This window comes from Tinamus guttatus, unplaced genomic scaffold, assembly GCF_059628265.1.
Source record: "Tinamus guttatus ecotype Peru unplaced genomic scaffold, ASM5962826v1 Tinamus_guttatus_pri_ptg000134l, whole genome shotgun sequence".
Classification (NCBI taxonomy): domain Eukaryota; kingdom Metazoa; phylum Chordata; class Aves; order Tinamiformes; family Tinamidae; genus Tinamus; species Tinamus guttatus.
Window position 1 is genome coordinate 2,425,336 of NW_028288668.1, and position 25,385 is coordinate 2,450,720.

Sequence of the window (25,385 nt, forward strand, 5' to 3'; positions counted from 1 at the left end):
ACAGGCTGTTGAAATCGGGCTTGGAGATGGGCAGGTTATCCTCAGTGCAGCGGTGTGATAGTGAAGCAAGCACATGAGGTGCAAAGGCCTCTACCAAAGGCAGATAACACATTTGTTGAATTCAGGTTACGCTGAAACTTTTTGACTGCAGTTTTCGTGAGAACTCCCAATCAGATGATGCAGACTTAATTTTAATAAAGTCAAACCTGATATGTTATAACTGATTATTCCTCACTACCTGTTGATATTGAAGTATTGCATCCCAGATTTCATATCTATGCTACATTTTTCAGGCAGACACAAGCATGTTTTGAGCCAAGAAATGGGTGTAAACTATGATTAGTGTGATCCTGATGTAAGTTTTGGGAGTCAGGAACTGACATCTGACTTTGCAGTAGCAACGAAGCTACATAGCTTGTGTTTTGAAGCTGTCTTGCATCAACCTCGGTGAGATGGCATGGCACAGCAGGCTTGCGTTTATTTTTAAGATTTTATGTAGACTTTTCTTGGACTTCCTGAAAGTCCAAGAAGGTAACCTACGCTGGGATATTTTAGGATATACAGATGATGTTCCGCTTAGTTTTTGCTTTTGCAAAACGGCCGAAGCATCCCTGAAACTGCATGTTGAGTTATACAAATGGCAAGTATATATAGCTAGATGGATCTAGTAGGATGAAGTTATTTGAGCAAGAATTCTGGGAGGTAATATCCCTTGTTATGCTAGACACTTGCTAAGCAGAATTAAGCCTCTGCTTACCTGAATTAACCCCACAGTTCCAAATACTACTCTTCTGTCAATATATACTGTATTGAGTGAGGTCTTACAATATTTACTAACCTAGTGTAATTATCTTAATGTCTTTTCACCTTTTAGTACAGCGCACGCTTCTGGAGAACTAAATCAAGGAAAACATGATGAAGAACAGACCATTAAAACTGGATAGAGAGCCTGCTTTCTGCCTTAAAAAAAAAAGAAAGAAAAGAAAAAATAAAAAAAAAGAAAACCAAAAAGTATAATGTAAACAAGAGACTGAAGATGAATGAGAAGATAGTCCTTCTTTGAAGCACCTGTGGGAGTGCTGCTTGAAAGACCCGAGTGCTTTTGTATGGTTAGCCCTGTGAAGCGATGTTGCACACTAATATTTGGCCTTAATGACAGGAGTGCAGAAATATGTTGTGCCTTTACATTCTTTCCTTTACTCCCATGGCCTTGGGGTGTGTCTCAAGTGCAGTCAGTATGTTTAACTTTTCCTGATCTCTCCAAAAACAGTAGGTAGTTAATGTTTTGTTATACCATTGCTTTTAGGAAGCTCAAGCATTTTTTTAATATCCTGTATGAAAGGAATGTACCAAGACTTTCTTGCATCTTTACTTAAAAGTAAAGAGTGTTTTGCTTTTTTTTTATTTTATTTTTTAATCAAAAACAAACCCAGAACAACTTGGTATATGCTGTAAAATCCGAAAGCATAATATTACCTAGGGAAGAATGCACATGCGTTGGATAATACAGTTCACTGTGTATGGATAGGATACAGTGGGTTACTGTTGATATAATTTGTGTAGCTGCCTGGGTCAGCCACTAGGGAAAATAATTTTTGTTCTTTAGCATCTAAAAGACAAAAATTTGGAGTTTTGTCTTTGCATTTTTTTTTCATTACATCTGTCTGGTACAGATTCAGAACATCCAGACTAGTAGACACAGATCCGTCTGGCACTTCTTCCTGCTTAGCAAGCGCTGAGTTGGTTAGACTTGGAAAAAATACTTGTAAAACAGATGCTGAAAAAAATGGTTTACAAACTAGAAAAATAATTTTGTACATCTTGTAAGATTGATACTTGGCAATTGTCTGAACAGTTGTGAATGAAGTACTGGGGAGTGGGGATTAGCATCTTCAGACCAGAAACTTAGCAGAAGATAGATACTTTGAATGCAAAAGGTTTATAATATCATCTTAGAAGGCAGAAGCAGCGCTACGACTCCAAAGTGCGTGATACCAAGACTGGGAAGAACCCAGCCTCACTCCACAGGCCTCGGCTGGGCGGCGTAAATACCAAACATGCAATGAGTACTTTGGACTTGTGAAGGATTGCCCTGAGGAAGAGAGGAGCTATGGTTGTAGCCTCAACTGAAATCACTTAGGAGCTTTGCTGTGCCTCTTGAAAGCCACACAAAAAAATAAATGTTTCCGGGATCTGCAGAAACATGGGAAACTGCGCGCCTATCATAGTTAAAGGACTAAGTCTGGAATGAAAAACTAGTGCTGTCTGGAAGGAAGAGCCTGATGACCAGTTCTGTGGGCTTTCATTGTGACTGTTTCTAATTCTCATGCAATTTTACATTATGCGCCTTAGTAAAGTGCTTTAGCCTCTTGGGAGAGTTCTAGAGAAAGATGACATTTCATGGAATGTCCTAGAAAACATTATGAATTTGGATAAATCAAAGCTTTGAACATGTACATTCAAAGATGAATGTATGTCAAGGATAATTCATTTAAGAATTTCTTATATATGTTTCTTGGCTTACTACTAATTTTTACACCAGTTTTAGTCTTTTGTTATGGAATTAATTTGTAAACCTATTTTTCCCCATTTTTATTTTAGCAAAAAAAAAAAAAGTTAAAATCTTGCAAGTATGTTCAAGGGTGGAGAAATGTTTTATATACAAAACATTTGATATATGTAAATACAAACAAACGAGATGTTCTGTTTACATATATGAATGAACAGGTATGTCAATGCTAAGTACAGAGAGACCAGAAATAGGCCGATGTTTGTCAGGGATAAAAGGGAGGACAGGAGGAGCTTCAACTAGTTTTTAGCTAACCAGACTCTTGAATCCTCCTTCAGCTTTTGCAAGTCAAAAAATTATTCACTAAAACCTCCTACCGACATTGTGATTTTTTTCTAAAAATAAAAAAAAAAAGAAAAAGTTTAAGTATTTTCTTCTTAGTAGCTCTAGAAATACATAAGCTGGGGGCTGTACCAGAGAAGCTGAATGCGAAGGGAGATTCTTGCTGCTTAACCAGCAAATCACTTGTCTGTCTTACCAAGGCACAAGAGCTTTCACAAGGGGTTTACCAGTATGAAGTGCATTGGAGAATACATCTGTGTGAATGGCAGGTAACAGAATTAAATGAAAATACACGCAGAAACAGAGTGTTTGGTGAAGATGTGCAGAAAGGGTGAAGAGAAGGGTGTTTGTGTTTCCTATCCAGATGTCACCAGTGTCTTGATGAGCAGATGCCCTTGCCATCGTTCTTGTGTCATTTACTCACCCTCGGATAGGAGAGGACCAAACCCCAATCAGATGGCACTGCAGGGGTTACCAAACTGACTCAGTAGTAACAAAGTTGGTGATTTTTTCCAGTGCGAATGGACGCAGATTGCTGTGTGGAATCTAGGCACAGCCGCCTCCTTCTCCCCAAAGCAGCCAAGCCTGAAGAGGATGCTTGGAGGGAGTGCATAGTATAAGGCTGATATCAGCAGCCCTCTCCTCTTGCCTTGTCCTTTTATGGCTTCACAGGCTGGAATGGTCGGAGAAGGATGGAAAATGGGCTGCTGCCACCTAGAGAGAAAGGGATAAAGAGAAAAGCTGAAAGGCTTGAAATCTCAGCCTAGCCTCTTGTTACAAGAGAGGAGCCACTGTTTTGTGTGCGAACTGTTAGCCATCTGTGGGTAACACCTAGCAGTTCGCTTATTTTATCAGTTACCACAGTGTTATTTGGAATATATCACTGCGCGACGCACCACTCTACCCTTTGAAGCTTTGATCTTGTGTCTTCCTAGCCAAGTGACTCCTGCATTGCCTAAATAAATATCCTCATTCATTAACTCCTACACTTACTGAGTCAAAGAATATTATCAGTCAACAATTTATTTTCTCACCTTATTGAACTATTTTTCTGGCTGTCTTCCACAGATTAGCTGCTGTCCATCATGACCCTATGGGTTCTCTGTCCTTTTCAGATCAAAATTTGGGAATTAGTCCTGGTTCCTGTGTGGGATTTCAATGAGAGAGTACAGTCTCCGTAGGATGAAAAAATACTGTTGTTTCAGGCCCAAACAACAAGTTTCATTCCTGCAAAGTACCTTCATCATTAAAATAAATGAGTTTAAATTGATGGCAGCACACAAATCTGCTTGTTTTTGCACACCATCTTGAGTTATATTTTTTCTTTAGCTTACTTTTTTGAGAATCAGTGTTGCGTTGCTCCTGGTGGCATTCACGATCCTTCAGTAACAAGGGGGAAAAAGAGTAAAGCAGGAACTGCTGCTTCTAAAATATCGTATTACTGTAACATCTACAAGGGACTCGAGGTTGCAGTTTAGTTCATTAGGATCATCAGTAAAAGGACTGTTTTAAAAATGTTCTGAGGGTTTTCCAATGGAATGTCCTTTTTAAATACTTTCCCAAACATATCCAAAACAATTTCTAAAGGTGAGGAGATGAAAAGAGGGCAATTTTAATCATAAAATCTAGCTTTTTTTTAAAAAAAAAATTGCATTTCCTAGTCATGCTCATTTCAAGATCTGTGCCAAATTCTGAAAGTGAAGGAAATCACTTTTCATCTCACCTTTCAGTTTACACAGAGGCCGAATTGCAGTCCTAGTTATACATTTGAGTATTTTCTGAATAATTCTTATAATTCTTGTAGGTCACTATTTAAAGTCTGGTCCCAGGGGAAAGAATCTCCTTTTCCTTTTTTCCTTCTGTGTAGTTTTCACTTGTGAAGATTATGAAAAAGTTCCTGTTTTTCAGTGAGGAAATGACTAAAGGTAGGAAAAAGACTAACATTTGAATGGAATAAAAGTATAATTTATTAAATTCCCTACATTTGGAGTACTTAAGGAACCACAAGAATTTAATACATTAGGAGTACTTAAGAACCACAGTAACTAAATACTAAAATGCATTTCTTCAACTCTTTGTGAAATTATTAAAGTTTTAGCTACAGCAAATGCTGTACCTTGCATGTAGCAGCTATACTCTATGGCCAAGATATATCAGAATCATTTATGTACATGTCTCAAATTATCAGATGTTTCAAGATTTTAATTAAGATTTTTCTATGTTTTTTATTTCCACAGATTAATATTTTAGGATGTTAGTGGCTTTCCTAAGTAGTTGCAGTTTATAATTTGGTTCTTTGATCTCCGATAGACTCATAGAGCAGGTCACCTGTGCCAAAGAGAGCAATGTCTGCTCTCTGCCCGCAAGAAGGATGGGGTTACCAATGTGGTAAGTTGTGACTGTCCTCTGGTTCTCCTTTAGCTTGTCTTATTTAAAAAATGGGATAAAAGTATATGGTAGAGCTAACAGACAGACATATTGTCTCCATCTCTCCACCCACTTGCTATTGCTGTTCCTTTCTTTTTTCTTGAATGAAAAAGTACAAAAATAAGGCAAGCCATGAGCCATGTCAAGTGAATGGAGGCAGAGTTTTGTATTACTTTTAAATAGGAAAAGATCGTTAAATGATTTCTCGGAGTGAAAAAAACATCATTTATAGTTGATTGGAACACCCGGTATTGTGTTTACTGTTCAGTATCCTTTATTTGATATTTTTGATTAGTTTGATTAGTTGCACGTCTGCTTGGCAGAGCTGATATTAAAATGCTCCTGTAAGGCACTGGAACAGAAGAACTTGGATAAGTATTTGGGACATTCTGACTCTCGTCCTGGGTCTGCTCTTCCAGCTCACTTTTCCTATGCCAGCTTTGAATTTATCGCTTTTGTTTAGCAACTTTTTGTGCTTTTGTTTTTATTTGTTTGCTTTTATCAGTCCAGGTTAGGTTGGGGCATGCATTTTCTTGTAGTTAGCATAGGTATGAATCTCATGCAAACTCTGTATCTTCTGTTCTGAGTAATTCAACAGGAATGCGCTCAGCGCCCACCTTTGCTCCAGATCAGGTTGGATCACCCAGCAATATTGGCAGTATATGGATCTGCTATCAAATAACAGTGCTCTGAGTGAACTTGCTGCCCTAGTCAAAAAAGAGTGATGGCAAAAGCATTTGCAGCTTAGGCCACGTGAGAGCAGAGCCCACGTGAGAGGGAGCAGTGGGCCGGGATTCTTGTTGGAGCAGGATGGTGACAACATACAGTTCAACATACAAATGTGCACGTGTTTGTGAGAGACAGGCAATGAGAAAACTGTTTCAATCACATCAGTGATGTTGATGTGTGTTCACATATGTATCTGTGATAGCTGTTCACTTTCCAGAGTTTCTTTTTCTTCCTTTCTATGGTACTATCTGAGATCTTTGTATAAGATGTATGTGGATATCTGTATTTAAAAATGTGTTTAGATCAATGGAAAAAGTCATAGGGGAAAAATTTACTTTATGAATAAGGGCATCTAGCAGTGAGCTTAGCATACAGCAGTTCAGGAGTTTTACATTGTATTTTGAGTTTATCTTTCTAGATTTTCTTTTGTCCCTCTGTAGATAATTCCTAGGTCTCTGCAGAGCAGATTCTTCCCCCTAATTTCATTGCTTTAGTTACCGATAAGGACTTGGACAGGATTTCGTCCATCACCAATCCAAAAAGTGAGTAGGGGGCAGCTCTTTGTGGACTGAAGGTGTATGGAATATTTTTGAAGTACACTTCAGACAACTCTGATGATAATTTTAGCTCACACAGTACCACACCCTGTTGTGTTGGGAAGATGCAGAACAGGTCGGCTTTCCCTCAGGGAGGAGGTGGATTAAGAGAGCACTGGCTTCCTTCTTCTCATTGGTGCTGGTGCTGGTTCCCCTTCCCTCCGTGTTAGCTGCCTGGCGGATAAATAGGTTCCTTAGACGGCAGGAGGCACCTCCATTGCTACTCAGGGCTTGACCGTTGGCTTTTGCTCTTTGTCCTGTAACGAACAGGAGTAGGTTTTTAGGGACTTCTCTCTGTTTTGATTCCTCAGTGCTCAGGTGTGCTGGTGAGTGGACTCTTCACATAGAGCCACCGCTTAAAAGGGTCCCCTCAAGCCTCGGCGCTGCGATTGCAACATCTACTGTCGTCATCGCTTGGAGAAAACAACCGGCACAGTCGGAGCACGGCACAGAACACCATGGGGAGATTAAGAACTATCCTTTTGTGCCTTGGATTTCTTCTAGTCCATGCAAAGGGTAAGTGATATTTGCATTGTTTTAAGATTAATTTCTAGGACATGATTGTTAAAAATGAAAAAGAAAAAAATCAACAGAAGTCCCAAACTTTCAGAAACATGCCTGTTTATTTAGAAGTATGGCTGTTCTTGTTGTTGTTGCTACTGTTTCATAGGAATATTGCTGTAGTGTCTATTTCTGCAAAGATAAATATTTTTTGGATGATCACCCATAATAGCTAAAAGGGAAACTGAAGAATTAATTAAATGGTGGGACTAAGTTAACTTACAGCTCACACGTTACCTGGAAATGGTTTATTTTTGTTTCTCATTTTTCCTTTTCTCTTGCTCCCCTAAAACCACTTACAAGCTTAGACTCGAATATAAGCATTTTTAATTGAAGGTTTAAAATGAAAACTTCCAGGGGTATTTCTAGTTTCCAAAGAGATTCTTACTGAAATACTTCACATTTTAAGATCTTTTCTTGTTCAATTGTATTTTGAGATGTATTGGTTATATTGTAAAAATAATTGTTCATGCAGTTTAAAGACATTCATGTCTTAACATTGGGGCTGATGGGCCAATTTATTAACCTTATCAGCTATATCTTGAATATATAAAACCCATATTCAGGCATACTTTTTTTTTTATGTAGGATTTATGCAGAACTCAAAGCATTTTTTACGTGTTTTTTTGAAGAATGAAGAGCAGCTGGGGAAAATTAGTCTTTTTGCATTGAACCTTTGGTTTAAATTCATTTTCTTTTAGCAAAGCATTCTGTAAAAACTTTTATTGATATCGAAGCAAATAGGACAGTCCTCATCTGAATGTGCTATACTGTGGACTTGTAACCTTTTGTTTTTTGTATGTGATGATTATTGTAAATTATTTTGAACTATGACTGACTGCGGGGCAAAATCAGTCAGTAACCAGTAGCTCCAAAAGAGCTGCTGCTGCTTTTCCTCCTCTGTTCTACCCCACTTTAAATGGAGTCCTTGCATGAGATCTTGCAGTAATGGGCAGTAAAAATAAATAAATAAATAAATAAACTTGCCCATAACTCTTACCATAATTCCATATAAAAAGAAAAAAGAGCTATTATTTGGATGCCTTTAGCACGCGACACGGGGTAGAAACAACAGAGCAACAGAGAATGATGGCAGGTACTGCGTTATGTTTTAAACAGTGATGATTCACACTGTCTCTCATTACTGGTATGCAGACTTTCTTGTTTTGAAGAAGTATCTTATGCTGAATATTTCTATTCAAATAATCTGAGCGTGGGCAAGCCAATTTCCATATAATATATCACTTTAATTACAAGGCTAGTGAACTTAACCATTCTTACTTTACGCAGGTTCAAACCTAGAGCCAGCTCAAACCCTGCTTTGGGGAACAAGTCATTGCTGAGTGCTGCTCTAGTGTTTGGGCACAGTCCTAAGACTGAGGAAACAACTACATCCATTTTAGAACAGCAAAATGAATTATCTTTAGTTTAAGGCAACAGCCACTGAATTTTATCCTCAAAGTATTTACCATGTTGTTTTATCACATTACCATCTAGGAGACATTCATGGGAACCCCCTTGCACTTCTATATAAGAGATGATAGTTGAAGGGCTTAGGAATACTGACGAAAGGCCAGTATGGGAATGCCTATGACGTAGTTCTCCTTTTCATGTGGATTCTTAATTCTGATCTAAGCTGTAACCATCTGTGATGACTCTTAGAATTCCCTGTATCACCACAGCCAGGCCAGATCATATCAGTTCCTTTACAATCCCAAGTTTCGTTTTTATCAGGGTATTTTCACTTAGTTGGGTAGATTAACTTGATGGGCTCTTCTCAAAGGAAGCTGCAACTGCTGAGCTGCAACAACCGGTTGCCTGAGTGACTCAGCCCAAATTGAGTGTTTAAACAACTTCATAGAACGTCTTTCACTGAAGTCCACCCTAATGCCAAAGGTCAATTTCCTGCAGGCCACCTCACCTGTAGTACTTCAGCTGCAGCTACACCTGCACCTCCTACTGCAGGTGTGCTGTGATGGTCAGGTGTGCGAGCTCCTATTTCCCCAGTAATTGAGATCGTGCAGCTGCCTGAAACACGCTGAAGGTCACATTTGGGCCACATAACTGTTTTCATTGTGTGTAGTAGAGAGGTAATGCAAACTGAGGTCTCCCTCCTGTATAGAGCTGGCAAGCAAGCATGGCTCTCACCCAGGCCTATCTGCTCAGAAATGCTGTCCCAAACTTTCATTATAGACATAAGCTCTCTATCCATGTTCTTGAAGACCCACTGATTGATCATATGTTTAGTCAGTAACAAAGGCAGTGCAGCTCTTTTTGATAATACATTTACTTTACTCCATCATGTGTTATGTGCTATTCAGCTAAAACATTGGTTGTTAGCCAGTAAACCATGTACCACCGTCAGCTAAGGCTTACGGAGATTTTGACTCATGGTAATTGTATTTTCTGATAATTATCTAGAAACTTTAAAGGGAGAAAATTACAGACCTGTTTGTGTTTGGGAAAGTATGTGACTTAGTTTTATGAAAAATGTAGGTTTCACTGGGGCTAAAAGTCAGAAAGGGAGATAAAAACACAGAGCTGTTTTTATTTCATCAAGCTGCATTCCTCGCTGTCACTTTGTATGGAGGTCTCTGTGTACGTGCTGAAGCGCTCATGATACCAGCAAGGATATACTGAGCAATGAGTCTTCTGTTGCTGGAGCCCAAACCTATTTCACTCTGAATATCAGAGTTTCTATCTCCCGTAGGCATGTGACTGCTGTCATCCAAAGGTGTGATTGCAGTTTGATTGGCATACCTGAACTAGTTGGAATACGAATAACAACAGAGCTTTTGCAACATCGGAGCTCAGGAAGAGCCAGCGTGTTTACTCAGCCTCTCCGTGCAAGACTTCACTTGCACTTTGCAAGCCTGATGATGGAGCCTACCTGTTTTTCATTTGCATCTTTCCTGAGTTGTGTCAAGGGTTGTTAATCACTTTCCATCACACAGACGGTAATAGATAGACAAATACATTCCATAATTATTTTAAGATTAAAAATGAATAAAAGGATGCCGCTCTGTGTCAATGTGCTCTATAGCTGATGTGAGAGGGATTCAGATTGTTTTGATCACCTTGTTTGTTTAACTCCTACTTTAACAGTCTTCCTACTTCTGCACAAGGGAACTGAACCCTCTGAATGTTAACAGAAAACATGGCTAATATCTGATCTGTATTTATAAGGAGCCCATATTCAATTCCCATGCAATATCTCCTGGTCATGAAGCCAAATAAAACACTCCAACTGAAGAAAAATACTGAATGGGTTATGAAAGTGTAGCACCCTAACTTTGCTGTATTTGCCTGTCATCAATGCTTTATTGAATTTTTGAGCAATTTACTGAGGATGGCAAATCGCAGTAACATATTTTCAGAAGGAAACCATGATCCAGAATAAATAACAACAAAGGCTAGAGTAGGCACTAACATTAGTAGGCCCTTTAAAGGGAAGTTCCTCCTTAAGTGGCAGATCTTAAAACATCAGTGGTGGAGGAACTAGACACTCGCTCCACACAGGGAATGGCCATGAGTTAAAAGCAACAAAGCTTCCCAGATCCCTGTCTAGAGACAACGTAACTTGTTTTGCAGATCGGGGCACGAACGTAGTTATACAGTGAAATTTGAGGTACAAATTTAACTTTATGTTAGTCACAGTACAACGTTCCTGAGGTTTTACATTACCATTGAATTTGGGATGAAGGCAGCTACATTAAAAGATCTTCTGTGAAATAGCATGGTGTATCTCTGATGTCACTGTGTTATCTTCAGCCCCCTCTCATGTCCCTAAAGTACCAGCTCAGGAAGCGTGGATTGGTCATCTCGTACCTGAGCCGAAACCGGTCATTCAGTGAGCCAAACACAGCTGTCCTTGCCATACTGTCAGCTTTCGGTAGAAGCACTAACATAGGTCTCTCTCTGGGGTCTGTTTGCACAGCTTTCATGTAGCATGACTGTGATTAAACCCGATACCCTCAGACCTCAGCCTGATCTGGGCTGACAGCTTCGCAAGCCCCTGTGGAGCTTTGGGACGGATGCGTGGACAGATGCCAGCGCTACCTGACCCGTCCGTGCTGCGCCGTGAGCCCCGTTGCCTCGTGGCGCAGAGGGGAACGCCTTGGCTTCAGCCTTCCCCTTCGGACAGGCGCACAGACGCGCGGTGCGGTTCGATTAAAGAACACAGATCCTTTGCTCTGCCTGTAATTTTACAGGGCGCACCAGCTTCTTCAGCGCTCACTTTGAAGCAAAATGTTGAAAATTATATATGTTTTATATTAGGCATGCAAGGCATATCACACCATAAAGAAGAGCTATGTTTGACCAGCTGTTATTTGTCCACAGCAAAGTAAACACCATAAAAGATATTTTCTTTAATGTTTGATGCTGCACAGGACTAAAGCAATACTGACACTCTTTTATTAATACACCTTACTTGCAGATATTTAAAAAATGTTTTAATATGAGTGAGAGAGACTTTTAATTTCCCCTGAATTCAAAACATAAACACAAGTGTCTTAGCAAAAGGACAAAGCTAATAATCAAGTCCATATGCTGTGGTCTCTGGACTGGAACTTAGATCTTAATTATAGATTTTCAAGCGCACTCATCAAGGGATCATAATGCTGATCACTGTTTACAGAACGAAAGGGGCACAATAGGGGAAAAAAAAAAAAAAAAAGCTAAGCGGCCTCACCAGGAAGTATGGATCATGACAGTGCTGCATCAAAGAAAAGTGCCCACCCATTGGTGTTTTGTCAAAGTGTTCACTTTGTGGATAAACCCATAATTTTTCTTACATGAGTAATTTCCTTTAAACAAAAAAAATCACTTTCTGATTAAAGTTGACCCAGTAAACAGGTATGTTCTGAATGTTGGGAGAATATATGTTATTCCCTCAATCTACGAAAAATATGTATCGTGACTTCTGTATAATATACAGAAGTGAACTGTACAAAGAATAACTTATCTTACTGCTTCAACTAAAAAGAATATAAGAGAAATTTCATGAGCAGTTTGGGTGACATATTGTTCCATTTTAGAAATTTTTTAATCTTGTCTGTGAGTCACTCATTTCTTGTTTCTCTGCCTGCTTCATAATCTTTTAAGCTCATTGTATTCATAGGAGTAAAACAATTCTCTAAGCCTCCATCTCTAAGTTATTTGATTTCCAATTTGCTAACAACACAGGCCCTCTCGGTCGTTCAGCTTCTGTGAATAATGGCATTGGCCCATTAATTTCATCATATTAATGGCAAAAGAACAGAATTTATCTAACACACACATACATGTTTATAAACTTTAGATATATGCCCAGAAAAACATATCTGCATGTTTGTATATGCCTACATATGAACACACATTTTCTTATGTATTTTAATGCCAGACTATTCATATTAAATGCCTGAGTTATTCATTTAATAATGACCTATGACATGACTATCATTTGGTGATATTTGTGGTAATGTGCAAAGTAGAATGAGCTTCCTCAGCTCTTGGTTTAATTTTTTTAGTCTATTGACCAAAATGTTTACTATAAAAAGATTGCTAGTACTGTCTATGCCTCTGGAGCTATAGCGCTCACATCTCCATGATGCAAAGCTGCTACGTATATTCTTCTGAATATGAGGCCTTCTGAGCAGCTAATAAAAAGGGTGTCTAACTGTAGTCATTTTCAAAGTCTCTTATGTTAGTCGTTTCACTGATGGCAAATGGGGACAGATCCTGGGTATCAGCAGACAGGCTGCTGTGAAGCTTTTTCTAACAGGTAACACAGAGCCCCATCTTGTTCCTTACAAATCCTCCTGAAAAGTGCTGGGACCACAGGTGACCTTCCTGTGATCAGTCAGTTGCATACTTAAAGTAGTAGATCCTCTTAATATTTGGGTGACATGTTCAACCATATGCAAAAGATATTGGTGTAGGTATTTTGTTGACTGGGTTTTTGGGTCACATTTTGAAACAACTGATATGAACACCAGTTGGTGAACATTACACGTGCACACACCTGTGGATGCAGCTTGGCAGGAGACTGCCTTGGTAGGGCAAGGGTGCCATGGGCTCCTTGCTACCTTAGCAGGATGTATCTTCTGTTCCGGGATACTTTTTAATGGCTGGCTCGGTGTTTCTGTGATAAAGAGCAATCTTAGCAATCTGTGCATTACAGCAAATGAACTAGCCACTAGTCATTACACTAAACAGCATGAGTAATAGTGAAAGTAGAACTTGATCTCAAATTTCCTACCTGAAAGAATCATTCTCGTAAAAATAAATGTAGTAACTCTGAAATTTAAGGTGCTATGTTTTGGTGCTCAGCTTCATCAAAGTCTGTCACATTTCATAGCCATACTCCATGTGTCCATGCTCCGCTGTCTGGCTGTTACAGAGAAGCCCAGTGTGAGTGATTGAGGCCTGGTGTACACTTAAAACTTTTCCTGGCACAGTGGCATGAGTTGGTGGAGATGAGGGAATTACATTCCAAATAAGCTTGGCAATGCCAGAAAAAGCTCTGCTATTGTTATAACTCATTGTGTTTGAACAACTAGAACAAACATCATTAAAACAACTGTTTTCTAGATATCAGCCATCCATCTGGAAGGCTTGCTTTCTTAGCGTAGCTTTTTCTCATTTGCAGATAAGGTCTCTTCTGTGGTATCAGACAGAAGCTTATATGCATTTTCTCAGATTCTCTGTTTACAATAATCTTGGACCACCCAACAATAAATTTCTACATAAACACATGGATGGTCTCAGAAGAAATGCCAGAAGTGATGCCAAGAATTTGTATACTAGCCCAAAGCACTAATAACAGCAATAACTCTGAGATAATGCCTCCTGCATAGTTAAATCTCTTCATAACTTTGTCCACACAAGAAAATGAATGCCAAAGGAATACAGTTGTTTTCTCATTGTTTAAATTTCTTTCTTTCTCATTTTCATCTGTATATTTCCAGCTGTTTCTGTTATGGAAGCTGGTCAAGAAAAAGGCTTTTTTTTAATATGGAGAATGAATTTCTATCACGTTGTCTGTTCTGTGAAGAAGCTTTTCTGATTTATTTCAGTTGTCATTTTTTCTTTAGAGTTCCCTGGAGTGACTGCAGTTCCTAATGAGCTAAATTCTCTCTCAGTCTCCCTGACATATTATTGTTTTTAGACCCTCCATTTTGTAGAGGAAATCTAGGCTGTTCAGCTATTTAAGCCTGTGTTATCTTCCCAAATTAGATTCTTGAAATGTCTAAGTGCAGTGTCAGAAATGGTAATGAGCCTTTAAAATTCTGCTGCATGAAATCTTATTCCTTCAGGTCATTTGATAGTATTATGCAAGGAAGTAAGGATGAAAGTCCAAGCAATCTCTTCAGTTTATTGGAATAGCATTTATCCTGGTACACAGATGTCCACATACAATCTGCCCATCTGTCAAGTTTTATATGCATGGTCATAGAAATTTTAATGCAGATTCCTTTATCACTCCCAGTCAGTGATTCTGTTACTTACTGTTTTTTATTACTTCATTTATCATCAGAAAAAAAAATAGAAAGAAAACCTAACCATCTGAATCACTTCTGCAGAGGTGTTTCAACCCGCCTTTTCTGCCTGAGAATTTCTTTAGTCACTTTCTATTTCTCCCTTGCTGTTCAAAATCACCTGTTACCTTTTTCAACCCTTTAGATACTAGCACATACTACACAAGATGAAAATCTAGTTATTTCCAGAAGAGAAATAGTTACTGTTTCAGTCTGCTGTTTTGCTTTAGCTTTCATTCAATTGGAAGCATCTGTGTGATCTCATTTTGATTGCATAATCTCTTTGATTAGTTCCCTCGTTCTGTTTTCTTCCTTTCCTTAACTTCAAAGAAATTTTAAACACAGAAATTTTCCAGAGCGTTCACTCACAAGGTAAATTTTTCCAGTTCCCTGACAGGGCCTAGGGAGCTGCTCTTTGTATCATTAGTTCCTGCATGTTAGAACCTGTAACTAAGGAGCTGATTTGGTTGAAAGCTTTTTGGTGTTACAACATTAGTTTTGATGTCTCACTCTGATGACAAATGGTTGGAGCTCTGCTGAAGTCATCCAGCAACAGGGCTTAAATAAGACAGCCTCCTTCAGGGCTCAGGACACCGATACGTGTTCATTCAGCCGTCTGGCAGCTGAACTGTGGGGCCAGGCTGAGGCCAGGCCAGGCCAGGCCAGGCCTGGGTCAGAGTGGGGTTCAGGGGACTGAGGGCGAGGCAGGAGCAGGTCCATGGTGGGGCCGGAGCCAGCGCTGCTGTGGCACTGTGGGGCAGCGACTGAGAGCCCCAGGGCTGGGGCTAGGAGAGACCAGGATGGACAAGGCCTGCAAGAACTGCTGGAGTCTCCAGGGCTTGGGCAGGGAATAGCTCCTGTGGAAACCATTAGAGAAATATATTTTTATTTATTTAATGAGTTCATATACAAAGAAGTACTCATCTGGGTCTTGGAATATTACTCATTTAACGATGCAGTCCATAGATTGTTGAGCCAAGCCAGGCTGGCTGAGTGACCAGGTCACAGGAAGGAGCTAGTGGGAAGAGGTGACATTCCAAGATCTGGCTCAAGTAATAAGAAATAAACTCCTACTCTGATAATGTCAGGCTTATGTTGTTGTATTCTTTTTCCTTCCAAAATGGGTTTCTCATAGTATTTTATAGGAACAGCTTTGTTTTAGAAATCATTATTTAGCATTCCAGCCATGTAATATCTTTTCTGTCAGACACTGCTATAATTAAGTTCACGGGCTTACCTGAAAATCTTCATGGGAATCAAAATGTTTTCATTTTATATTCCTGTTCTGCTTTTCGTTTGAGGATCGCACAGTGTTGAACCAGCATTAATTATTATTTTCCAGGAGGTTTTTTGGCACAGACAAGAACTGTTGTTCGAGAATAATAATTAATGTTGAGAATCATATTAAGATTGACAGTGTCTGTAGAGAATAGAGTACCAAACCGGGATTCACAACACCTGGTGCCTTCATTTTGGAGGATCTTTGATAGCTTTTTTCTGCTCTTCACTTTACTCATTTATACAAAGTCACTTTTCTTGCTGTGAAATATTGAAGACTAAGAAAATCTATCAAAGAGTGATGTTAATATATGAAAGCTATTAAAGATATTAAAAGTTTTCACCTAATGATTCTGGTTTGTAAGTTGAATGCTAATTTCAGGATCTTCTTGTTCTTGGACTCTAATAGACAACGTATGTTCTTCTACACAGTGGCTGAATATGGGTGTCATTAACGAAGAGATTCTCTTTGTGTTTTTTGAACAAATTCCTTCATTGAATTGAATGAGTCTCATCTTGTGTGCTCATTTAGGACTATGTGGAGCAGAGATAGCAGCTGAGAACTTGCTCCTGGGCTGTTTCTTTTTGGTTGGATTTTATTTTTTCCTGTAGCCAGATTTATGGCTTTGTCAGGAGCCCTCAGACCTGGAGGTAGTGGAAACTTGGCCACTGACATTTTCTGTTTCCTTCCACTAGGTCAACGTGATTTTGATTTAGCTGATGCTCTTGATCATCCAGGTAAGTAAATCTGTTATCTTTATTTTGCTATGCCATTTGTCCCTAACAATAAATTTTAAACCCTTTTTCTTGAGAACTGGAACATGAAGAGGCTAGTACCTCAGTAAATGTATACAAGACTAGGAAATGCTATATTTTTCATTTATAAAAGATTGGAAAATGCTGTTTGCTTTTGGTTTGTTGGTTGGTTTATTTTTAAATCAGCATTTCTGGCATAAACACAAGTTAAAAAAACAAAAAACATCACAGCTATGAAAATATACCACTTCACCTCTAGTTTCTGACATGGTGCATGAAGATTTACTGAATGCAGCTCTCCACATTTACAGATACCTTCTTTTGATAAGTTAAACATTTTTTTAAGCTTTTATTGGTTTTTAGTATGTCATTGTGTCTCCCAGAGGACATAATTACCAGGAAACCTACAGTGATCAGAAGACCAACAAGAAGGCCGGTGCTGAGTAAGTAATAAAGATAGTGAGTCATAGCTAATTTCAAGTATGTAGAAACTGTCTCCCATGAGATTTTTGATCATATTTGCTAGGTACAGTAGCTGAGATCATTTGTGCGAATACCAACTTGTCTTGTAAAGTAAGTAATTTTTCAACAATTACCAGTTACCTACCTTCACTGCTTTCTATTAAGCTTTAGAGAGTGACTGACCATGGAAGGCATTTTACTCCTAAAGATTCTCTTAATACTATCCTAGACTATATTAAAATCTCTGGAAAGTACAAAAATGTTTAACTGTCGCTTCTACTTTTTCCCCATTATATCTTTTTCTTTCTTTCTCTTAGCACAGAGATGAATAGTTCTTGATAACAGACTTGAAAAAGAATTAGAAGAAATTTGGTTACTTTTCATTCTCCCGGTGCATTTGTTGAATATTATCTCGTATTGATTGCTACAGTGGTCTGTGTCAGAAAGCAACAAAGATGACAACAGTAAGGAGAACGGAAAGGTTTTAGATGTACTTTGCAGGATGACAAATGATGATTTTCAATCAACACACTTGCTACTGTTGCCCCAAAATAACAACAAAACCACACATGTTTTTATGATGGAGTACTTTATAATAACATACACATTTTTCATACAAAATATCTTGAAACTAATTTCAGGGTAACAAAAAAATGCCATATGACACTAGCCCACATCTTTCAGTCTTTTTGTTCATAGACATTGCAGTAGGTCTTCTGGAACATGAAAACAGTTACATTTTACACATGATTCTCTGCCTCACTCTGAACAAACAGGACAGTGTTCTGTGAGTGTAGGAGCTACTAAATCTTCTAATGGTTACACTCTTCCTTCCCACTTGATTTCGCAAACAAAATCTGTTTGGCCTGGATTAGAAGCATCTCTTTTAACTGCTGATAAACTACTGGTCTTCACCTAGCTGGATGTCTGGGATCCCTTTAAAGTCAAGGGAGATAAATCAGCAATATAAGAGTGTTTTGTTTCTTCCCAAATGTGGTTTTGCTCTCATTCCAAAAGAGGCATTTAAGGTAGATTCACTGAATCATGCCCTAAAAGACTCTGTCCTCAGTCATGTCTAAAGGTAACCTAGGGAAGCCAGCTCAGATTTCGATGTGTACAGAGAAGCTGTCTGAAGTCAGGTGAGAGGACTTTCATTTTTGGGGGACTTTCAAATCTTTTTTGAGATGTGGCACTCAGATGATTACACAGCCTTCCTGTATCAACTTTGCTAGTTCTTGGGAATGAAGCACTCCAGGTTTTTCAGAGTATTTTGGAATCCCTTTCAGCACTAAACAGGATTAAGGGGAGTTGAAATTTAAGTGAAACAAACAAACAAAAAAGTATAAAAAAACTCCATGACTGAATTGAAACTATATACAAAGGGATGATACAAAAGTGTGTCTTAACACCTATGTGATGCTTCATCTTGACTTCAGGGTTTCATCTATATCCCATTCATCCCATATAATTGAGAAATGAGACTAGCTGATATGATTTTGGTAGAGTTGGAGCTATTTTTTGTATAAGCCACATCCTTTGAACATTATTTCCTCTGTCTGGGTTGAAGTTTTCCTGGAGGTATCTCTGATTTATTGTAACTGAAAATTCAATTGAAAATTTAATGGAAGTGGAAGGAGATGTGGATTTACAAAATCTGCAAACAAATTGTTTTTGCAGGCTCACATTCACTCTCTCCTGGATTTCATTCACTCATATACTCCATCTCACATACACATGATCACCAAGGCATGTGCTCAAGCATTTGGGTCAGCATCACTTGTGTGCAATGTGGGGCAATATATGCCAGCTATCAAGTCATTACGCCTCTTTGATTTTACTTGCTTGGAAAGCTACTCCATGGACAGATCTTTTATATCCCTTAGGAATCATCAGTTATTATGGGGTGGCCCTTTACCTCTGAGTCTTGCATACTTCAGCCTCCACGAACCCTCAGCCAGGTTGTTGTTTGTTCTTGCTTGTTTGGAGGACACAGACTGTCTCCACAGTCTGTTTTCTGGGTGGGCTAACAGGAAAAGTAGAGCTGTAGCCGATATGCTGCAACCCTGTGGCCATCCTCCTGGCCCTTGGGAATCTTCTGCATCTCTTCTCCTGACAGCCCATCTGTGCTGTGGTCATTTAGGAGCACAGATTGGTTTTGACATAAACAGCACATTCCTCAGTTTTACTGTGGAGAACAGTTTTCTAGGAATAGTATCCTTCTGTATCCATTCTGCTAATCCTTTGCCATGCTGTCTCTTCGGGTGTTTACAGACACACATTTCCCTTCATACTTCATTCATACCAACCTTAATGTTTTTGTAACAAACCAATCCTACGCCAATCCTCCAGAATGGAACCCTGCGTCTTACCTGAATTCTTAATCTTGATAATAAATTCAATCTCAATGAGCAATGTATGGCTTCTTATAGTTTTAGTCCTTGACAAGTAAAGGTATTTTTAAAGTGTAACTCTCTGTTGGTCGTACTCAAACAAGATTAACACCTGGCTTGACAAGAACAAAGTGACTCAGGTAATATGAATTTGATTATTTCCCTGCCAGTTTGCTGATGACATCAAAGTATTTTTGGCTAGTTACACAAATGTCAAATATGTAATGAGACTAGATGCTGTGCAAAAGCGGCTTCCTGCTCTGTCTGGATAGAAAGGACACAAGAATGCAGACTTGTGCATGGTTGTGCATTTGGATGGATTAGCACAGCAGTCATATTCTGCTGACTTTTAGAGTTCTGACAATGTTACACTAAAACATATTTTGAATGAAGTATCTGTCTCATTTTCTGCAGCATGATCACGTTTTCAAAATATATGTGGATTTTGCTGTCTCAAAATTTCTTTGATTCATTCTACTTCTTCACATTTGTAATGGCAAGGAAAGTGATATGTGGAATTAACACATCCATGTAAAGTATTTCTGCATATCATCCTATAACCTTTCAGAGCTCACCCTCATTCCACACACATGCTAAAATATTACTCATGTATTTGTGTCCACACCTGCATGCTGGAGAAGGAGGTCCTCTTGTTTATACAGTTGCAGCTCACTGGCAAATGATTTTTGGAATGGAAAATTCCATTTCAGGTACAGTGAGACACACGTTCAGTGCCAGGGGAATGGCAATAGCCTGTAGATTTATTGCATAACATGCACGTGCAGACTTTTAGAAGTATTTTGTAAAATCTCTATAGCTCAACCAAAGAAAAACTGGTTATTCAGTACAAAAGGGATATGATTCTGTGATTATCACCCAACCTTAGATACACACATACGGTCCCTTGAAAACTGGACTTTTCCTGTCTCCATGACCTTTATATAAATAAGTTAATGTAATTCTGTCTCTCTAATTAGGTTTATTGCTTCACAGTACAGTATTTGCTTTTCAAACGGGTATTCAGTTTTATCAGTACAGCAAGTTTTGTCTGATCCAAGCATGCATGCACTAGTTTTACAGAAAATAAGTATTAATAAATAAATATATTTTTTAAACAGATAAACACATATTCATATTTTAACATAGCTAAAGTATGTTTTTTACATATATTAAGGAAGTACTGATCTTGACAGCACTATTAGATTTATACTGAATTTGTTTACTTAAAGAAGAATGCATCCCTTATTTTGTGTGGAAAGTATGATACAATGTATCGATTGTTTGTGGATAAATGTTAATTTCTATTACAGTTTTCAAGAAAAGTATGATACTTCATTTGAATTTGCAGGCCCGATCTGAAAAATAGTTGCTCATCAAGCTTTTTTTAATACTATTAAAAATCAGCATTTCACTTCCTCCACCATTGTCCAGTACTTCTCTGCCTTTTCTTTTTATTCATTTTTAGATAACGATCTGCATTTAGGAGATGGTTTTGGTGGCGGTGAGTATTTTTTTCTTTTCCCAGATATAATATATATATTTTTTGTCGTTGTTTTTTGGTAGGGAGGTGTTTGGTGTAGCCTTTTCCTGAAGTCGGCCCAGCCTGCAGAGCGACCTTTCAGGCCTGCAGGAGGGTTTAGCAGTGGGAGGCGTTCCTGCCCGTGTCCATGTCCGTGCAGGGCCTCTGCCGGGGGCATCACGCGGAGCAGGGAGAGGGGTCCGGGCCGTGCCGGTTTGCCAGCCATGGGGGGCTGTCGGGGGCCGGGTTTGCCCACGCACAGCGGCCGGCTGCGCTTCGACGCCATTGCAGGCCCCGCTTGGCCGTGCCTGGGGTAGGTGCTCGGCTGCTCGGCTCTGCTGGCCCCGAGGTGGGAGGTGCTGGCGGAAGGATGAAGAGAACTTGTTGTTTCTTCATCTGCCAAAGATGAATCTGACTAAGATGAGGAACCAAAGGTAACAGTGTGGATAGAGACAGACGTGAGCTTGTTCCACCTGTGCTGACCCCAAAAAGAAGGACGTGTTCAGGGATGAGCACTGATAGATGTGATACAGCTCAGGTTGGAGACACAAGCCCTTGCAACCTGCCATAACATGCAGGTGTTACTGTAAGATCCAGATGTGATCCAGGTCATACTCACACTGTTGTACTAGGATGCATAAACATGTGACATACTTGTACCATGTCGTTAGAGTCTTTAGGGTCTTTGGAGGTAGCTGTATTAAGGATGTGAGGTACTTTGGATGGTTCTCGCATACTGAAATAAATTTAAGTACAGATACCTTTGGATCAAAGCATAAAATTCCACTTGAATCAAGGCTACCCGCAGGAAATACTACCTCACAGCTCTACAAAGCTGTAGAGAACTACTGAATTACAAAATCAGTTACAGCGGTCTGCTTCACTCCTAAAGAAGCATGCCTTTTATATAGTTTTTTCATTTCCAGGACTTCCATCATTTCCAGTTTGCCCTGTGTTATTTGATACCTGTGTTTGCATGGCATATTAATCTAAGCTTCTATAAATGCCATTTTGTTTTTATTTCCGATGTTTATAATGTCACTTCTTCCTGTTCATATCAGTTGGTCCACTCCTGAATATTTTGACTGTATACTTTTTATTAGAGGGTGTTGGGTTCTATTTCTTCACCCTATTTTCAGTTCATGCTTTTAATTGGCATTCATACATCGTATAATGGGATTAATGAAATGTTCTTAAGATGTTGTTTTTCACTAGTTGTAACATAGAATATATCCTATTCAGTTTAGAGGATTTAGTAATTGCATCCTCATAATAGAACTGAGTAATGGCATTTGTAGTTTTCTGCTTTTGTGCCAAGGTGGGTCTTAGAAAATTACATAGGGTTCTGTGATGGAACAAATCTTTTCTTCTGTTAGGTAGCAGTAATTGGGAAAAGAATGATTCAGCAAAGCTTTCAAGAGTGTACCTAAAATCCATTGACAGCAGTAGGCTCAAATTTAAGAATATATTTAAATATTTTGTTTAAACAGAACCTGAGAGTTAGCCACAAGCAAAAGCATTACATTTAGCATCTAGAGAAGAGGAAAACATGATACAAGTTTATCTGTCATGTGTTGTATAGGCAAAAGAAAGATTTTAGGAGAGTGAAGGAAAGTGATAATTTTTTTCCGTGACTTAACTTGTGTGTTAGATGAATTAAGTGTTATATGAAACTAGTCTCCACTTTTGAGCCATGCTTGTCAGTGGCCCCAGCCTCCTGCCCAGATTAGGACACAAACTGGCTCTGCTGGCTCTGCATCACTGTCCCACTGCCACCTACAGTATCACACTGTTCTTTCCAGATGTCAGCATTAATTAATATTAGCACTTGCCAAAAATACAAGAAATATTCTTCATGGACAGTCTTGTGGATTGCATTCTCGTTTTCATTCTGAAAATGTTCCCTTCCCGTTTTTTAACAGGCTTTAGTATCTAATAATTTGCTCCTATCAGGCTAGAGACATTTGAAACAGAGGCTAGGTTCTTTCCTTAGTTTAGTAGGGAAAAAATACAGCAAGTGTCTCAGGTTATTGTGTTCTTTATTTACAGTTCTAAGTTTTTTCCATTTCACCATCTAACAATATTTATTACTCATAGGTGACATCTCAAGAAAACCTTTATATCCACCTCTTCCACCCCGACCAGGAAGCCACGGTGATTCTGGTAAGGATGTTTTCTCTATAGAAAATCTTAACATGATGAGCAGTTCAGATAAGCAACTTTGAACAGTTTATTTTATTATTTTGTTATTAATCATTTTAATCATCCCTTCCCACTCTCCTTTTTGTAATCACTGTTTCTGAGCAAGTATTTGGAAAGATTTTCTGAGCTTTAGTATTGGTAACAACAAGCATATCTACCCTACCTGCCAGCATGGGCCCCATCTTCTGCTGTGACTGTAGTGGCCAACTGTGGACAGACAGGTCCATGGATGGACAGGATGGACAGGTCCATCTAGGAACTACAAGTTGAATTCCCTCTGAGGGAGCAGTTGGGATTTGAGATATCTATACTACATGAATTTGTGCTTCTAAGAGCTTGAACTGACACATCCCACCGGTGTCTCTGTGGATGCACACAGCTGGGCCAGTTAACAAGAAGGGTGCTTGCACATTTCCCCCTCCTTGGGCTCAGATTTAATTTATTGTCAGATATATATGCCTTCATGCGCTCAGAATGCACTCATGGCTTCACGAAGCATCAGTTTTAGTTCTCCATCTTCCAGGTGCATTTGAATGGACCCCCTTGCCCATGAACCAGGTGCATTTTCAAAACTCCCTCACCTCTCCCAAGAACATTACAAAGAGACTGGACAAGGTAGCTGAAGGGGTGCCACTGTTCAAATAATTTTGCAACAGAAATCCTGATTTTTATCTTGCAGGAGGCTTTAATGACTTAGATCTCCTTGATGGAAAGCCATTACCACCACATCTCTCAGGTAGTATTTGCCAATTCCCCTTGCAGCTTCTCTCTGCTATCTAGTTTTGCTATAGAAGAAATCTGTTTGTCAGTAAAGGAAATGTACAAGACTGATAACTTTATTTAAAAGCATTGTCTTTCTCCACAAATCATAGCTTTGAGCCTAAAACTCTTAAGTCACTTGAAATCTATCCCTAAGCACTTTGCAGGATTAAGCCAGAATCTTGCAGGATTAATCCTTCTAAATTCAGCTAGGATAGTCCCAAAGCAAGGGGCTCCTGCTCATAACTGAAAATATATGCACTGAACCTATGATATTGGCTTAAATTAATGATAAATCATCTGCTTTTCTGATAGTAGACAATAACAAGAATTCAGTATTGGCCTCCCATTTCCTTTGAAATGAGCTTGATGTAGACACCTGAGTATTATCCTTTTCTTAGAAGACAGTATTATTATACTTAAAGAATGAAGTTGCAGACAGAGGGAAGGTTATCCCTCCTACCAAAGCAGCTGTCAGTCAGGATTAGAATCTTTCTCATAGAGCTCTGCTGCAGCTACCAATTTGGCTTTTTGCATGACTTCCTTCTTAAAACATGCCAAAAATATTTCTTGATGAAACTCTACGCTATATTTCAGGTGAAGGTGGGCGGCCTTTCAATCATGGAGGAGATACTGGTATAGTGAATAATTTATTCTGTACCTTGTTTCAGATCATCTTAAACAGTAAGAAGATTTTAGCATTGTAATAGTAGTATATATGCTAAATGATGCTGTAAGACATTTTCACACGAGCTATAACATAATTTCTAGTCTTCTGTTGAATACTGTATCTGAAATTCCAATGTTACACAAAACAAGTTTTGCAAAAACGCATTTTTATTATTTATTATTTCAGTGCCTCTGGTAAAACTCTCTTTTTTTTCAGATTCGGGATTAATAGCTGGAGTTACATCACCTATAATTTCTGCTTTTGTAATATTGGTTGTTGGATCGATAGCAGCCTACTCAGCTTACAAGAACAAGAAGCTTTGTTTTAAACCACAAGGTAAGAACAAATTAGCTTCCCCATTTTTGAGTTGATTCGCTTCTGAAGCAAAGGGGGATTTTACAAAAAAAAAAACAAAAACAAAAACACAAAAACCAGTGAGAACAGAAATAGGTCAGCGATGAGGGTTTTTGAAAATCTTATTTCCAGAAATGGTCTCACTGGTCTCTCACTGGTTTGTGAGAGATATTTGTAATTAATATTCTCTGTCTTTATCTAGGACAACCATAGGAAGCTCCAACAGGCCCAAAAGACACCTGTAAATGACAAATACTTCATGAAAGGAGTAGGGAAGGAAGTATTGGGTAATGTGAGGGCCATGCAGATGA

At 38.9% G+C, this 25,385-nt stretch overlaps 2 protein-coding genes and 1 long non-coding RNA gene across 5 annotated transcripts in view; 2 read left to right on the forward strand and 1 right to left on the reverse strand.

The window, feature by feature from the left end:
* CD99 (CD99 molecule (Xg blood group)) overlaps positions 1 to 1,248 on the forward strand; it is a 28,009-nt gene extending 26,761 nt beyond the window's left edge. For all 3 annotated transcript variants that reach the window (XM_088521846.1, XM_088521847.1, XM_088521848.1), the window contains one exon: positions 875 to 1,248. In XM_088521846.1, the coding sequence (XP_088377972.1) occupies positions 875 to 900 (26 nt within the window). In that variant the 3' untranslated portion in view covers positions 901 to 1,248. The remainder of the gene's footprint in view (positions 1 to 874) is intronic.
* Positions 1 to 25,385, reverse strand: part of LOC148595246 (uncharacterized) — a 371,889-nt gene that overhangs the window by 105,243 nt on the left and 241,261 nt on the right. The gene's annotated exons all lie outside the window — the stretch shown is intronic.
* Positions 11,199 to 25,114, forward strand: XG (Xg glycoprotein (Xg blood group)). The gene is made up of 8 exons (XM_088521853.1): positions 11,199 to 11,328; positions 16,575 to 16,700; positions 17,102 to 17,161; positions 21,036 to 21,071; positions 23,187 to 23,252; positions 23,971 to 24,027; positions 24,648 to 24,686; positions 24,937 to 25,114. The coding sequence occupies exons 1-8, from the start codon at positions 11,199 to 11,201 to the stop codon at positions 25,089 to 25,091; spliced, it is 669 nt and encodes a 222-aa protein (XP_088377979.1). The 3' UTR covers positions 25,092 to 25,114.

Excerpts from the sequence above, each read along its gene's own strand:
- XG (XM_088521853.1), top strand. The coding sequence starts at position 11,199 with ATGCGTGGACAGATGCCAGCGCTACCTGACCCGTCCGTGCTGCGCCGT. Across the intron at positions 21,072-23,186 it reads AGGAGATGGTTTTGGTGGCG|GTGACATCTCAAGAAAACCT; the intron begins GTGAGTATTTTT and ends TATTACTCATAG. Across the intron at positions 23,253-23,970 it reads AGGAAGCCACGGTGATTCTG|GAGGCTTTAATGACTTAGAT; the intron begins GTAAGGATGTTT and ends TTTATCTTGCAG.